Source organism: Hyaloscypha bicolor, assembly GCF_002865645.1.
Source record: "Hyaloscypha bicolor E unplaced genomic scaffold K444scaffold_183, whole genome shotgun sequence".
Taxonomy (NCBI): Eukaryota; Fungi; Ascomycota; class Leotiomycetes; order Helotiales; family Hyaloscyphaceae; genus Hyaloscypha; species Hyaloscypha bicolor.
Genome location: NW_020194685.1, coordinates 2,635,718 through 2,651,642, shown reverse-complemented (window position 1 = coordinate 2,651,642; position 15,925 = coordinate 2,635,718). Strand labels below are relative to the sequence as shown.

Below are 15,925 nucleotides of genomic sequence, written 5' to 3'. Positions count from 1 at the left end.
GTTCGCTCGCTGAGCTCACTGAGAAGAGGAGTGTACCAGCGGCACGGAGGCACGCGGTCCGGAGCAGCAGCACATACTGAGAAACCTTCAAAGAGCGACAGTTGCAAAGCAACAGTGGATTGCTAGGTAGGCTGCGCTGGTGTGTACGGAATCGATACAGGAAAGCGAGAAGCAGAGCATATCTATCCACAGAGCACTTCTCTTCTTTGAGCAGAGCGCTGCGCAACTTCTATCTGCCACGATTATCCGAAAAGGGCTGGTGCAGTAGAGCAGGACAAGGCTGCTGGACACAATCGATTTCCGGAAGCGAGTAGAAGATTGACAGAGCGCTACCTTCAACCACCAGTTCAAGTCACAACATCCGTCTTCCACACCCAACCGCGGATTATATGCGCACCACAACACCTCCACAACCATTTGAGAGCACACCAAGGTGTGAGCAGGGAAGGCAAGATGGTCAAGGCAGACCTTACGCGGGATTACTACGGTGATCTAGAGCTTGCGCCTTCGGCCGATGTTGTGGAAATCAAGAAGCAGTTTAAGAAGCTTGGTATGTGATCCGACTGATCTCTTTCCGTCTGTTCATGTACCGTCCTTTGTTTCTTACCCGTCCTATGTCGATCTGTCGGATCTCCTTGCTTTTCTTCTTCTTGGTCCGTCCCGTGTCGGTCCGTCGGATCTCCTCACCTTTGAGAGTGAGGAGGTTTGGTAACGTCCTATGTCGGTCCGTCGGATCTATTGGCTTTGGTCATGGGATGGTACAAGCACGATGGACAGCTTTTGTACCGTCTGATGTCCTTCTGTCGGATCCCTTCACCCTCGATAGGCAACCTTTATAGCATACCATGTTTACACTTTTGATCAAACGGCTAACTTCAACTTTGCAGCGCTCAAGTACCATCCAGACCGCAACCCAGGGCAAGAGAATGAAGTCACAGCCAAATTCCAACGAATACAATCTGCACACGAAGTCCTCATTGATACTACGGAAAGAGCAAAGTATGATGCCAACCGAGTCAGGGGTTCCACCTTCCGGAACACCTATGCGGGGGCTTCTGGTATGCGAGGAAATCCTTGGTCGAATGTAAGCTCACAATATCCTACGCCTCCGAAACCCCCAACCTCCGCCCGCAAGACACAACCACCACCGCCCTCATCCGGTGCAGAGCGCTACCGCAAGAACTTCCAAGCTCCGCCGGCATCCGCATATCAAGCAGCACAAGAAGGTCCACAAGCTAGAAAGGCTACGTATGAGGGATGGGAGAATCTGAGACACAGCAAGGCCACCGAACATGGACCTGGCAAGACGTGGAAATCTCCACAACCTCCACCAAGAGGTACTCCAACATCTGGGCGCGAAGAGAGCAATGCTAGGTCGCAAAGACCTGTTCCCCCAAGACCAGAGAGTAGCAGCCAACATCAGCGGAGTCACAGCTCAAGTGCTGCGAGTCGGAAAGGCTTCATGCCCAACACACCCGGTGGTGATGAGCCTCCAGCACCGAGAGGAAATTACTTCACGCAACGGGACAAGCCAAGCGTTGCCCCTGATCTACCCGCTCGAGATCCTCCGCCTTCCACGCATAATGCTAGTCCCGATCCCTTGAGACAATTCCGACCAAAGGCAATGCCAACTATGGAGCCAAGATTGAGCACGCCTTATGCGACGCAGGGAGGGGAGAAGTTCAATCCTTTCGAAAGTGCTAATATCAACAGATCAAAGAGTACCCGAGAGCGAACTGATACGTCTGATCCCACGATGAATGGTTTCTCTCCTACGACAGATGATCCACGTTTCAAGCCGCCTCATCGTGCTCGCTCTTTTGCTGAACGAACTACACCACGCAATTCCAGGCCTTACGCTGCCAGCGTGGATGATACCTCTGATGAAGAGGTACGGCCTCCTCGATCAAGCCACCGTTACCGCTCTACGACCCCACAGCAACCCCGTGGTGCTCCGCCTCAGCCAGATCCCACTACAAACGATCCGAGTTCCTCAAGTAAGCCAAGCAAAGTCTCGCAGTTCAGACAATGGATGAAGGAAAATCCAAATACAGAACCCCCACCTAACGGTTTTCCTCCAGATGGACCTCCTCTACGCTCTGGTCAGGCCAAGACAGATGCAAACGGCAATCCTTCAATGTATGAGAATTCTTCGTTCTTCTCCAGAGGCAATTGGTTCAATCCTGCAAGAAAGCAATCTTCATTCGAAAACAGTCTCCCGACAGTTGCGGAGAGCAGCTCTTCAATACCCCCATTTCCACTTCGCTCATCTTCTATGAAGCTTCCGTCTTCCTTGAAGAAATCTCGACCAACGACACCTCCCAGTGGAGTCACACTTGATCCAAAAGATCTCAATGCGTTTGAAACTCTTCAGCGCAATGTTGTCGACGGTCTTCTCAGCAGCAAGAGAGCAAGCACGGGTCAAATGCCTCAAACTTACACCCCGACTGGGCTTTCTACCTCAAGGTACAGCAATCAGGACCAACCAGACAAATTCGACAAGCCGCTGCCATCATACCCGAATATCAGAAGCAAATTCACATACAAGGGGTGTGCGGCTGAAGCGGGAACCCCTTCTAAGATCAACAGCAGATTCGCGCCAAATGAACTCAGTCCTGCTGAGGCGGGAAGCCCCACCAAGAAGTCCAAGCACTTGAGTGATGACCTCTGTGGATATGATACGGCGAGCGAGCGCCGAGATTTGTTTATGTTTGATTTGAAAAATAAAAATGAAAATAATGCTAATCACTATCATCGTTTACCTAGATTCAACTTCGATTTTCCCAATGGCGCATTTGCAACTACTCAGCCGCCGAAGAATAGCTTCAGTAGTAGCGCGGAGAATATCAGCACGAAGTTTACGCCTGAACATTGGGAGGGAAAGTTTGAGGCTGGTGGAGATTACTTCAAACCGGATCCGAAAGCAGGACCAGTTCCATCTCCAGCTCGTGGACGTGCTCAATCTGGTAGCCGTTCAAGAGGAAGATCACCAATTAAGGTTCGATCAGGGCCTGGAGACATCCCATCTTTTGCGCCACCAACTGAACCGACACCCACTGAGTCTCCTGGGGCGAAGTTCTCAGCTGAAGAATGGCACCAGACATTCAAGTCTCAGACGTTTGCTCCTCCTCCGCGAACCGCTGCCAATCCTTTGAGAAAGAGAACACCCACCCTGCGGACCACCTTGGGAGGTAAGGCCGCTGTTGTCGACGATGGCAGCTCATCAAATGAAGACAAGCCTCTCTTCACAGGCCGCAAGCCAACCGCATCGCCGACAACGATCACACCGGATCCAATGGATGTCGATACCCCACCGGCAAACCACACTGTCCCTCAATTTACCGCCAGCAAGATCAATGAGAAGCTCTCGGAAGCACAAAAGCGTCCAGCCGAGTCAGCGCCCTCAACACCGACCGATACAGCTGACCTTAAAGTTGGTCTGGACGACCTCAGAATCAAGGATCTCATCACCTCTCTCAACATGCCTCAACCACCCAAAGCTCCCGCCCCCCCAGCTCCATCTGAATTTGGCATCCCTACCCAACTCGCATACGATAACTACATCCAGCGGTACGCCACCTACACCGCCGAATGGGATCATTTCAGTTCCAAATTCCTCCTGCACATGGTGACACGGAAGAATAATGTAGCTGCCGCCGGATCGAAGCGCTGGACTGATGAAGTGGCTACAGAGCATTATCGCTTGGGACTAAAGGAAGATCAAGTGGTATTGCAACGATGGGTGGAGACCATGGCAGCGCATGAGGGTGTGGTTAGAGAGTTTTGCGTCGTTAGAGAGAGGATGAAGGGGCAGGTTGGAGGGGAGAGTAGTCGTGCGAGCTTAGGCGGAAAGAGAGCGAGTCCGAGGAAGAAGACTCACTAGATCATTCTTCAGCTGCAGATGCGGACATTCATCTCATACTCATCTCGTTCGACGGGATTGCTTTGGAAACATTGCGGTGGAAAATGTCAGCAGCACGATGCGTTGTGGTATTTCTTTTGTTTTCTTTGAAGCAAGCACATATGGCGTGGCATGGTATGCGGGAGATAAAACTTTCTATCTTCCTTTACAACGGGAGATACCTCGGGTTCTTTTAGTTATGGTACTTGCGATGGATTCTCTTTTCTTTGATTGATGCATAGCGAGCGGGCGGGCGGGCGATGGATTGAGCAAGCAATACATATGGACTTTTCTTCGAGCGAAGCAGGGACTGAAGTTGGGAATGAATCGAATGGAAAGAAAGGATGCATAGCTTGGTGTTTGGTGTATGATTGGTTTCGTCGTTACGTTTGGCGTTCGTGGTAGTGGTGGTGGACGTTGAGAGGATGGGTGTGGTCGGGTGAAAGGGAGGGAGGGATGTGTACACGAAGCGAAGTGGAAGTGGAATAGATTCTAGAGCAAATAAAATGCAGATTTTCCATAAGGCGGCATTGTTCCAGGAAGATGTCGATGCAATGGATGAATAATGATCAAGGACGAGGATCATCATATGATGCAAAGCAATTACCAAGCCAAGCTGACAGACGGATCGAGGATGGAAGGGTCAAGTTTCACGTACAGCCGTCCCAATCTCGAAAACAAAATAGGGTTCGCTGTACCCGTTAGGCTTAAAGATCTTGAGACTGGCAAGGAGTTTGAGATGAGCATGAATGCGGGATCTGTTGGGATGGCTGCTACTAACGATATGACTACGTTTCAGCCGAGCTCGGGGCGGTGGATGGTGGAAGAGAAAGATAAGGAGAGGAGTGGTCTAGGTAATGTTCAGTCTTTGGTTCTCACCAGTTCCAGTAAGAGAAAGGTCGTGAGATTGCGAGTCCTTTTCCACAATCCGCTACACATGATACTTATCCGCTCATCACACCCTGATGGAGAGACGACAGAGACGTAGAAAGAGAAGCGGTGGCTCGATGATAGCTTTGGCAAACATTTATTGCCTTGATCTTTGTGAGGAAGATTAGTTGGTTGGATAATGCCTTGCACTTGGCTGGATTACAGGTTTCTATTTTGTGAATTGCGGGTACGTTCTCGTTGAATGGAAACAAAGCCGGTAGCTAAAGTTTTCTATTCTGGTTATAGTTCTTGACAGCCCCTGATATCCTAAGCTCCATGGGCACATTTCCTTCCCATGTCCACCAAAGAATAATGAAACCTCCTTTCCGCAGAAGAACGCCAAGTAATCCCCCCCCAGCTCCCAAGTTCGTCTTCCAAGCAATTCCTCTACAGTTGAATGGCGCCTTCTCTCCCCTTGAACGCATCCATAATACGCGCCCAAAGTTCATTAGCCTGCTTCATCATCGCCGCTCCCCTGAGACAACAGCTCGCAATACTCAACCCAATCATCAAAATCAAAATCAAAAGAACAATCCCAATAAACTTAAGGAACCCACCCGCACTCCCCTTATTACCAATCTCGGTCTCCGGCAAGCCCTCACAGATGAAAGCAAAGCTGTCAATGTCCGAGATATCTGCACAGCCATCTGTGAACTCCTCGGGAATTTCGCCGAGGTACTTGAGGTCGTCGGGCTTGCAGCCAGGACGCGAGTAGGTGGCGAATAAGGCTTGCGTGCCGTTCGCGCAGACGGCAGGAGACGTGACTTCCATGCTCTTGTACATGAAGCTCCAGACGCAGGTATCGGCTCGTCTCACGGACACGCTGTGGGAGCGTCCCTCCTCAATCTTACAATTTTCAACGTAGTATGATTCAACCTTTCCGCCTTGAGGCTTGGTGCTTTGGGGGCTGATACCAGGACTGAAGGTTGGCTTGAGGACTTTCTCGCTGTTGGGATCGACTAGCAGTACAGGCTCTTCATCGTCTTGGGTAGACATCGGTGCTCCATGGAGGACGAGAGGTTCCACTTCAGCGTGTTTATAAGGAGGTAAATCCTCGTACATCTTCATCTCCTTGTCACCGCAGCGGAAGCACATGCTGCGGATAAGCGAATCCGAACTGTAACACTTCGTGGACACGAACGATCCACCCCAGCCCGTGAATCCATCGTTTCCTTCGGACAACTCCTTTCCGCAACCTGGTTCCCTGAACAATTCCAAGAGTGCTTCGGACCCATCTGCGCAGGTCGCTGGCTTGTCTATAAAGACGCTGCGACTTTCACGGCCTTCGAATGTGATGCAGGTGTCAGCAGGAAGGTGCGTGGGCTTCTTGGGCTTCCAGATCGTGCAATCGAATGAAGTGTGTGGTGTTACGACAGCGTCTGAGGCTTTCGGATCTGTGGGAATGGGGGTTTTGTTTGAGTTGTAGTTGTAAGGAATCGCTTGAACATAATGGTTGCTTCTAGACTCTTGCTTATCGCAACGGAAGATCATCGACCATTGTGCTGGTGACTTCAAGGACAGACATTTGTCGTGGAGGCCACGGTATTCTTGATTGATGATTTGATTGTCAGAGCGGAAATTCGGGTTGCCAGTGCAGCTTGTCGTAGAGAAGAAGTAAGCCACAGGTTGAGCACCACTTGCGCAGACTGGCATTGTCGTAACCCGGAAGTGGGTGAGAGGGAAATCTCCCCAGAGACAGGTGTTGATATTAAGAGAGTAGATGGTCGGTCCTCTGTGTTCTCCGCAGTCGAGCTCCGCTGGGTCGGATGAGGCTTCGACGGCGCTGGACGGGTCGTACAGGGAGATCTTGGCCGGTCTGTCGTACCCATATGGACGAGCTGCAGTTATACTGCCCGCTACTGAGAGTCCCAGAAGCAGAGAGGAAATGTGGACCATGTTGCGCAACGTCAGTACCAGATCGAGAAGCGATGGGGTCCTACAGGAGGTAGTTCACGTCGTTTAGGTCGAGAGGATCAATAGATAGAACGAATGAACGCACTCAACAAACTTAACGATCGTGATGTGAAAGAAACTTGACGCCTCCTCAGAACCTGATCGAGGAGAAGTCGGGTATTTTAAGTCTTGGAGCGGGGGCGGCGCAGTCTACTTGTACCAGGCTTGCATGAAGCGCTAAGTCAGGCAGGTACTCGGCGGACCGGGGCAGAGAGCATACGAGCTCATGTGTTTCGCCCCCCTTTTTAGCCGAGGCGCGACCAACGTCGGGAACTTGGGACGAAGATCCGCATGTTTAAGGCAGCAGTGGCTACTCGATTTAAGCTTGCCCTCGTTTGGTAAACAGTCAAGTAAGGGTTCTGAAGTCCAACAAACAGGAAATTAAAAGCCAACTCGGATCTCACCTGCGGTTGATCGTAGAAGATTAAGAAGTCATCCCTTTTTTTGTCTCATGTTTAGCTCTAGCCTCTAAACAGCCTAAACAAGACGCTCATTACTGTTACTAACCATGGGGTTCAAGATGAAAATAATATAAAAGCGCCTCTAGAATTGAGACATCAACCCTTCCCTAGTTTTTCATGGTTGATTGACCCTAGAACCGAACGAGAAGCACTTGAAAACGAGAACCACTTCTTAGTGAGCAATAGATATCGAACGAAGCGAAACACATTAGCAATTCCCTGAAGTAACTCGCTATGTAAGAAGGTCGTTTACAGGATATGTGGTTGGTCGGTTCTTGTCGGGTGATGTGAGAGAAACGCTGAGGTCGGTGCCCGCGAGAAAATGCAATACCCATAGCTATACTTCATTCTCAGCCTTGAGACAGATAATTATCACATACAGAGATCAGTGAAGCAATTTATATTGAAGATTTGAGGCATTGCATGAAATCATACAGCAAGAGGTGAATCCTTTGGAATCGTTTTATTGCAAATCGCACCTGTATTCACATTGCGACTCACATTCACAATCCACCATGCTTCAAACTTCTGCTGCATATCGCAAAATTCATAATGCACCAAAGATTCCATGAATTAACGAGATTCGATAGCAGGGTGTAGGGTTGTCATTTCAACTCAAGACGAGTTGCCTCTCTGCTCCCCATCCAACTTATCTGTACTCACAATTTAGCAGAATAGAGCTAAATTCTTCATAGCCGAAGACTTCTATAATTTCGAGATTAGAAACTCATTCTCTGTTCATCTCACATAAGGCATCGAATAATGCCCGATGCTATGATCGAGTCCCAGTCACGTGTTTAGTCACATGAGCTAACTACGGTGGCCATCCACGGACAAGACGCAGATCTCCTGGCAGCTCAACCGAGACTCCGTCTCCTTTTCAGGCTGAAAACAACTTCGTCTCCTCCTCCGCACCGATCAACAAGCCTCCCAATCCCAACATCCGAGCATGGCTGCCAGGATGGTCCCACCACCCTTCGTCCTCCGCTTCCCACATGCCGGTTCGTTCACCTGCAGCACTCAGGCTCGTCATAGCACGGTTCACGGCCCTTCATTTTTTCCACCCGTTGTCAGCCTTGAGCTATCATTGACTGAATCGAAATCTCAGGCCATCGCCAAATATGGATAATTTCAACCGGCACTTCCCAATTCGTCCAGATGCTCTTGTGTCATCTAGAGCTTGTACTTTAATAAGGAGGGGTCTTTGGCTAATGCAGGCCTCCCCTCATCCGTGTGAATGATGTATGGATGGGGCATCCGGAAGAAGATCTGGGATCAAATCATGAATGTTTTTTTTTATTAATCGTAAGTTCCGGGCTAGAGGGGTGGGATCTATATAGATGCTCGTATGGCCCTTTTCCTTGTTCTCGCCTTCTTCCTCCAATTGATCCAATTCTTGATTTTCGTTTTGACTAGAGGTTCTGTCAGGTCAAGGTGTTGAGGTATCAAGATGCAGTTGTTTACCTTTGCACTCATCGCTGCGAGTGCAGTTGTTTTTGCAGATACCGATAATCATGGTCATCCCGGATGGGGATCGCATTTCGTCCCGACTTTTGACAATTTGGTAACATTCGGGGACAGGTGAGCAAGCAACACCATGTCAAAGAACGGCGCTTACGAATTGATAGCTATACAGACGAAAGTCGATTGGGGTACTTCATCAATCACAATGGATCAGCGCCTCCCCCAGGATTGTTACTCCCAGGGAGCACATCAACAGCAGGCGGGGGAGTCACGTGGGATCGATGGGTATCAAACTATGTTGAACTAGCTAAAGCAATATAGCTAGGGTCACGTGCTTGCAATGTAAACCAAGTAAAACGTACTGAATTGACTGCTGTTCTACAGTGGTAAGTAGCCCGTATATATAGCCCTGAACCCCCTAAGTCACATGTACTAAATCCCTATGCCAGCTGAACCGATTACAGCTATACAGGGTATTCCAGCCGTACATGGTATTCCAGCTATACAGGGTATTCCAGCCGTACAGGGTATTCCAGCTATACAGGGTATTCCAGCCGTACAGGGTATTCCAGCTATACAGGGTATTCCAGCCGTACAGGGTATTCCAGCTATACAGGGTATTCCAGCCGTACAGGGTATTCCAGCTATACAGGGTATTCCAGCCGTACAGGGTATTCCAGCTATACAGGGTATTCCAGCTGGACAGGGTATTAAGCTAGTGCACAGCCCCATGGCGTTCGGTTCCAGGGCTTACTAAGCCTATTAGGGGCCTCAGGCCCCTAATTTCAACAAACTACACCAGCGCAAAGCTCTACAACTACGCTGTTTCCGGAGCAGTTTGTGACAACAACCAGATCTACCGTTATCTTGGGGCCATCAACGGGCCATTCCCAGACGTCGTGTACGAAGTCAATGCTTTCATCGCAGACAGCAGGTTCGTCAATGCTACCACGAACACGAACACGCTTTACACGAACCGGAAGAGCGATAACACGGTGTATTCCATGTGGATTGGCACCAACGATCTTGGAAGCTATGCCTTCTTGACGGATAGCAGCCTCAACCAGACGACGATCCCGGATTACGTGGATTGTATCTATAGTCGCTTTGATCAGATCTATACCAATGGGGGGAGGTATTTCGTGCTGATAAACACTGCGCCATTGGAGTTGTCGCCTTTGTATGGCACCCCTGGCCAAGGAGGACTCGCTGCAAGTCACTACTGGCCAGACAAGGTCAGATTTCCCCTACTTCCCCCAAACTCCTTACTCACACATGCCAGCCCGCAAACATCACCGAAGTCAGCTACAAGATGAAAGAATACACCACGCTCGTGAACTCCCTCTTCACCTACCGCACTCCCTACGAAGCGGTGGTCGCAAAACGGTACCCAGGGGCCTCATTCGCTGTCTTCGATGTCCACAGTTTAATGACTGACATCTACAACCATCCGAGCCAGTATCTGTCCACGCCAGCCAATGTAACGGGAACGTACTATTTTTGTTCCCCGTCGAATACGAATTGTACGACGAGTCGTCTGGGACTGGATCACTTTATGTGGTATGACGAGTTGCATCCGAGTGAGGCGACAGACAAGGTGATTGCGAGGGAGTTTGTGAATGTCGTGAAGGGGGCGAGTAAGTATGCTGCGTATTGGAAGTGAGGGGAACTTAACGATGAACACGAATTAATGAAATGGTTGGACGAGAAAACAGTTCTGCCGAGTGAGGTGTCACTGCATATGCCAAGAGGATGTCGTTCGATTCACACGGCTGGAGCCTGGATTATGCTTGGACAGTGAAGCCTCGCCGAAGAAGCAATTCCGACTCGGTATCTTCGTCCCGCATCCGAGCAGCATACACACCTCAGTCACGGGCCGTCCCTTTCGGAGGGTTCTGGCATTTCCCATCACACGGCTGGGGTTTCTATATCAAGATCAGCACCACGTCGTCTCCCGCTTGGACCCCCCTTTTCTTCTTCTACAACAGGACTTAATATCCAGCATCCACGAACTATAGTTCACAGACATCACTCTAGGTTGGTATTCTGTGAAAAAGGGATCCCGCTTCAGTTATCCACTCCTTCTCAAGTCTACGGTATCACCTGATTGACCCCCATTTTATCCATGTCCTCAGTTCCCACCCATCCCACTCCCCTCTCACACGACCCCTCATCTCATCTGAACCACCCCCCTCCCCTCGTTCGCGGATCACGGCCGCCAAAATGCAATAACAATGAGCCTGAGCAATGTCGTGCATAAGTGGTCCATAATAGAAAGCCGTAGCTTAGCCAGTCACGGCGTTTAGCGCAACACAGAGGTATCCTCGTGAAGTTCACCCTTGTCCGGGTGGCACTTTGTTCGCCTCCTGCTCGTTAACAGCACCACCCACAGCGAAATCGTTGAAGTTTCAGCTGTTGCACGCTTCACTTGGCCCCCCCTTTTCTGCCCAGTCTCAAGGTCAAGCCAAGCCAAGCCCTCCTGCGCTCGCGCCGGCACCCGCACCCGAACGCGGCCACTCGCTGCACCCCAGCCTCCCAGCCTCCCAGCCTCCCCGTTCCCCGCCCCCCCCCCCCGACGTCCTGCCGGTCCGAACCCTTGACCCCGCCTTCCCCATCCCTACCACGACACACCGTCCCGAAACCCACCTGATTGACATCTCTCGACTCTAATCGCACGTCCTGCCTGCCCTATAACGCCCCTCGCAATGCCAGCCGCCCTGTGATAGGGAAGCCTCTCGGGATGTACGCACCTGCTTATGGCTATGGCCCGGCAAACCCTTCTCCTGCTGCAGCCTTCGTCCCCAATCCCAATGGCGCCCCTCCACAGCAGCAGCACCAGCAGCACCAGCAGCAGCACCTCTCCCAGACCCCCCACCATCCTCACCAACCCCAACCCCAACCCGGCCAGCAGCCTCAGCACCTGATGTATAATCCACAGCAATATGGCGGCGGCGTTGGTCCTGTTCCTCACCAGTCGCCCTATGGAGGCGCTGCTCAGCCTGGGCCTGGCATGGGCCCCAATGCGGGTGCGATGGGAATGATGCAGAACAACGGTATGGCGCATATGCCTGGTGGAGGTATGTAGCACAGCATACACAATTGTTCCCCGTCCCAACGTCGGTCGTCGACCTCTCGCTGCTTCGTCCGGCTCGTCACTGCCTGGCATCGCTTGATCACTGCTCGAAGAAGGCGCCGTGGGCTCTGCGGTGCATACAGCAGCAGGTGCCCGTCAGCAATCCAGACCGAGTACAGGATGTCCAGCTCTCTACCATCTCCTGTCATCCTCTTCCCACGATTGTCTGCTACTTCGGACCCAGCAAACAATGCTGACGCGATTCTTTATAAACAGTGCCTGCATATCAGACCCCATATTCGAGCTCGCCCTACGGGGGTAACATGCCAGCGTCCTCCGGTCCCAACCTCTCCTTCATGCCCACGACCTCGAACGCGCCGTCCTACCCCATGAACGCCCCGAACATGAATCCACAACACCAGGCCCAGCGGATGCAGCCTCCCCCTTCCTCATCGACGCCTACACAGCCTGGCCCACGAGCTCCTCCCTTTGGCAACGTCCCACAGAACACACCGCCGAACGCCAATGCACTATCGCAATTCTCTACACCCCAGAACCCGAATCAGACGCATCTGCAAACACCAAGCAGTAATCAGGGAGCGCAGGCAAGCACGGTCGTCACGCCGCAAACACCAAACTTCCCGCCGGGCTCACAGGGCGCGAATGCTGGGTCGAATATTGCTACACCATTGAGTCCCGGGTCAGAAGCACGCGAGAAGGAGAGAGTCACGTTGTTGTTAGATATCAATCGAGAGCTGCTGTTAGAATGTATGCGGTTAAACAGCATTGCGGAGGCCAAAGCACAGGCGGAAGCAGAGAGGAACGAAGTTGCCTCTGCTACCGCCTCCCCTGAAGGAACCGGAAAAGAGAAAGAAGAGAAGGAAAAAGAAAGGGCAGAGAAACCTGCACCTAAACAGACAAGGGACTATTTGACTAGGGAATATTTTGAGTATGTATTTTATAAGTTGGATTAGGGGACGGGATGAGAGCTAATGTGGATGGATAGATGCATGCGCCGTCTTCAATGCAACCTCGCATACCTCGCCGCCATCGCTGACAGATCCCACAAACCATCCTCCCAGATCCCCGCCCACCCCGCAATCATCTCCGCGCCTCCCCCCTCGCAGAAGCTCGCCCAAGCCGGCCAAACCACGCCATCCACCTCCTCTCCCACAACAAAAAAAGAAGAACCCTCCTCGAGTACGTCAGAAGACAAGAAACCCGAGGCGGACGCAAAGAAGCCAGAAGAGATGGAAGAAGAGCGCGCGCTGTCGCTCGGAGATTTATACAAGAAATTACAAGCGCTATTCCCAGGCGTGGATCCGAAGAAGGAACCACCGCTGCACTCGGCAGCTAGGAACCAGGCACAGCAACAGCAGATGCAGGCGCAAAAACAGAACGCGGCTGCGGTGCAGGGGAATCAGAGTGTGAATGTTGGAGCGGGAGGGGATGCGAATGCGCAGCAGAAGGCGCAGAATGATCTGTTGAGGCAGAAGATGATGCAGCAGCAGGCTCAGCAGCAAGCGGCGGTCCAGAATCAGCAACAGCAACAAGCTCAGCAAGGACATTTGCAGAGTCGGTAGTATGATATACGGGGAAGATGGGAGAATGGAAAGGAGTAAGACAGAGGGGGCATTGTGGCATATATAAAATTTGGAGTAGGTGGAGTTGGTTGGTAAAAGAAGGGGATGGTTCGGCTGCTGTTGGTATACCTAGCGTCATGATATAAGCTTGACTTCGCTGTAGTGCGCTTGAATGAATGATTGATGGAGATGTTTCTACTCAGGAATTTTCATCCCACCTTCTTGCCAGTCCTAGTCGGGGTCAAGTAGCTTCTTTTCTTCTCTCAAGTTTACAAAGCATGGTTCGGAGTCAACCCAAAGAAAGAGAATTTACGTCAAAAATGCTCTTGCTATTTCACTCCGCAAATGCTCTCTCGTTCCACCCAGCTTCATAATCTCTGATTCATAGCAGATCACGTGCCCATCCAGTCTTACAAATCGGCCCGCCCTTTCCCACAAAGTTCCGGCTTCCCGGCCCCTTCGGTCGCTCGCGGGCACGAAAACACAAGCTCTGTTGCTGAAAGTGGAAGACTGCAGAAATTGATCACAGATCGACGAGAAAGAGAGTACGGATTAGGGTTCCACCGGTCAGCGTCGTACTCAAAGGTTGTATCCTGAAAATTTCTCGTGGGAGAGCTGATGCTCGATCATGTTGTCTCGTGTAACACTTTCCAAAGCCCGGTCTGTTTTGCACTTGAGGCAAGCTATCCTTTCTAAGGATTTGAAAATGGATTTTGAGTTTTGTTTCTGTCCTCTGGGTTGCCATTTAGTAGTGATTAACCCCTGGGAACCGGAGTTGAGGGGCATGTCTTGGCCTTGATTACATTTAATTATCTGCTATGTCCTGTCTCTTGATATTGCTTCCTCCTCATAATCATTGCGGTTTCTTTCCTCCCGCGTCAGCGTAATCCTTCAAGACATTGCTCTTCTCCCCATTATACCCCGTCAATCTCATCCACTCCCCGACACTGCTGACTCTCTCTGGTAAGATCTCATCCATCAACTCAAAGTCCTTCTCGGTCCTCTTCAGCACATCCTCCCTCCATGTATTCCAAAATCCGGAGAAGTTCTCTCTGTACGTCTGCAAGGTATCATCATCATGCCCGACCGAATGTCCCACCTTCCTGTCCGCAGGTCCAAAGATCCCAGACGCGAAATACTCGTCCAGAGAAAGATCCCTGAAAATCGCCTTCTTGCCCGTGACCTCCGTAAAGGACCTCGCGACCTCCTCCCACCCCACATTGGCCGTCGCAATCCTTAAATTCAAACCGCTGCTCCTCTGCGGATTCTCAATCATCCATCTCGCATACTTCCCCAAATCCTCCAAATAAATGAACGGCGGAGTTCCCCCGCCAACCGGCGCCTTGAACACCACCACCTCGCCCCCGTCAATCGTCTCATGCGCAGGAGCCAGCATCTCCGCGAAGGTCTCCAGATACATGCAGCTCGTCAGAACACTCCACCTCATTCCCCGCTCCCCTATCTCCTGCGCCGAAATCCAATCCGCGACCTTGGCCTTGCCATCGAAGTGCCCGGTCCGGAAGCGCGCCTGGTACCCGCTGGCCTTGTACGAGCTGGCGAGCGAGCCCCAGATGAAGTGCTGCACGCGGTGTTCGCGCGCCAGCTCGAAGATCCGGATCCCCCAGTAGATCTCGGCCTTCTCGCCGATGGCGAAGCCGTTCAGGTTTACGAAGGCGATGTCGATGCCCTCGAAGGCGGAGTGGAGAGATGTTTCGTTGTAGCTGTCGCCGGGGATGAGGGCTACGTTTGGGAGCGCGGAGAGGGAGGGGCTGAGGGGGAGGTGGGGGAGCGGGTTAGGACTTTGATGGTGTAGTTGTTGGTTTTGGAGAGTTCTGGGGGTTGTTAGAGGGATGGCGGGGAGAGGGGAGGAAGGTGTGTATGTACCTTTCACGATTGGGACGCCTTGGGCCCCTGTTCCGCCGATCAAGAGTACTGTTTGTTTTGGCGTTGACATTTTGAAATTAAGGTTGACTTTGATGAAACAAATAAAAAATTTGAAGCCGACTTCCGAACTGATATTCTTTTCACGAAGGAATTGTCTTCAAGATAATGATCAAGTTGAAAGAGATGCGGACTGGAGAGGAAGGAGAGTCGATCTGGAAGTGGGTCCTTGACCCCTCTTATACACTTCAGCATAACTATACTTTCCCAGAATGATCATTTCACTCTTATTCCACACTCCACATGATTCAGACTGCCTCGGACAATCATACAACTTGATGTTGGGAAAGAGGATTAAGGACGTTGTACGGAGTTATAATACGGAGGTGCTTATTCAGGCGCTTTCTCGTCCGCTTCTCCTTTTCGGCCGTAAATAAGCGAGGAACTAGTAATCACCCCACAACCAAGCCCCAGCCACACAACTGCATGACGATTACTCTACAATGTGCATCGATTTCTTCGAAAATCTTGATTCGTGAACTAGCTTCCGCGGGCGGCATGGTTGGACTCTATGGAGTTGAGGCACTCGATGACCACACACGCAGCGCTGTGCTTACACAGCGTGTGTGGAAGCAGCCGCCAGCTGCAGTGTTTGAGTTCACATATAATAGATAGAACA

General features: G+C 51.2%; 6 protein-coding genes across 6 annotated transcripts; 4 read left to right on the top strand and 2 right to left on the bottom strand.

Annotated features, from left to right (window-relative positions):
* Positions 1 to 453: 453 nt before the first annotated feature.
* Positions 454 to 3,883, top strand: K444DRAFT_638018 (uncharacterized protein; the record flags this gene model as incomplete). Its single annotated transcript, XM_024884202.1, has 2 exons — positions 454 to 550; positions 888 to 3,883. 2 exons carry the CDS (start codon positions 454 to 456, stop codon positions 3,881 to 3,883), a joined length of 3,093 nt encoding a protein of 1,030 aa, XP_024727578.1.
* Positions 3,884 to 4,386: 503 nt separating this feature from the next.
* On the top strand, positions 4,387 to 5,083 carry K444DRAFT_274705 (uncharacterized protein). The gene is made up of 2 exons (XM_024871493.1): positions 4,387 to 5,018; positions 5,078 to 5,083. The coding sequence occupies exon 1, from the start codon at positions 4,467 to 4,469 to the stop codon at positions 4,887 to 4,889; it is 423 nt and encodes a 140-aa protein (XP_024727577.1). The 5' UTR covers positions 4,387 to 4,466; the 3' UTR covers positions 4,890 to 5,018; positions 5,078 to 5,083.
* K444DRAFT_622043 (uncharacterized protein) lies at positions 5,014 to 6,863 on the bottom strand. The gene has a single exon (XM_024882019.1). The coding sequence runs from the start codon at positions 6,725 to 6,727 to the stop codon at positions 5,219 to 5,221; it is 1,509 nt and encodes a 502-aa protein (XP_024727576.1). The 5' UTR covers positions 6,728 to 6,863; the 3' UTR covers positions 5,014 to 5,218.
* A 1,832-nt stretch (positions 6,864 to 8,695) lies between these two features.
* Positions 8,696 to 10,858, top strand: K444DRAFT_710756 (carbohydrate esterase family 16 protein; the record flags this gene model as incomplete). Its single annotated transcript, XM_024888222.1, has 4 exons — positions 8,696 to 8,826; positions 8,874 to 9,006; positions 9,468 to 9,944; positions 9,992 to 10,858. 4 exons carry the CDS (start codon positions 8,696 to 8,698, stop codon positions 10,370 to 10,372), a joined length of 1,122 nt encoding a protein of 373 aa, XP_024727575.1. The 3' UTR covers positions 10,373 to 10,858.
* Positions 10,859 to 11,271: 413 nt separating this feature from the next.
* K444DRAFT_622037 (uncharacterized protein) lies at positions 11,272 to 13,678 on the top strand. Its single transcript, XM_024882018.1, has 3 exons — positions 11,272 to 11,786; positions 12,059 to 12,731; positions 12,789 to 13,678. The coding sequence occupies exons 1-3, from the start codon at positions 11,450 to 11,452 to the stop codon at positions 13,363 to 13,365; spliced, it is 1,587 nt and encodes a 528-aa protein (XP_024727574.1). The 5' UTR covers positions 11,272 to 11,449; the 3' UTR covers positions 13,366 to 13,678.
* A 540-nt stretch (positions 13,679 to 14,218) lies between these two features.
* Positions 14,219 to 15,480, bottom strand: K444DRAFT_657543 (NmrA family protein; the record flags this gene model as incomplete). The annotated part of the gene is made up of 2 exons (XM_024886169.1): positions 15,250 to 15,480; positions 14,219 to 15,105 (listed from the first exon to the last, which is right to left on the bottom strand). The coding sequence occupies exons 1-2, from the start codon at positions 15,317 to 15,319 to the stop codon at positions 14,219 to 14,221; spliced, it is 957 nt and encodes a 318-aa protein (XP_024727573.1). The 5' UTR covers positions 15,320 to 15,480.
* Between the last annotated feature and the right edge of the window lie 445 nt (positions 15,481 to 15,925).

Coding starts and splice junctions, on each gene's coding strand:
- K444DRAFT_274705 (XM_024871493.1), top strand. CDS start 4,467: ATGATCAAGGACGAGGATCATCATATGATGCAAAGCAATTACCAAGCC.
- K444DRAFT_622043 (XM_024882019.1), bottom strand. CDS start 6,727: ATGGTCCACATTTCCTCTCTGCTTCTGGGACTCTCAGTAGCGGGCAGT.
- K444DRAFT_622037 (XM_024882018.1), top strand. CDS start 11,450: ATGTACGCACCTGCTTATGGCTATGGCCCGGCAAACCCTTCTCCTGCT. Junction 11,787..12,058: donor GGCGCATATGCCTGGTGGAG/GTATGTAGCACA, acceptor CTTTATAAACAG/TGCCTGCATATCAGACCCCA. Junction 12,732..12,788: donor TTGACTAGGGAATATTTTGA/GTATGTATTTTA, acceptor GTGGATGGATAG/ATGCATGCGCCGTCTTCAAT.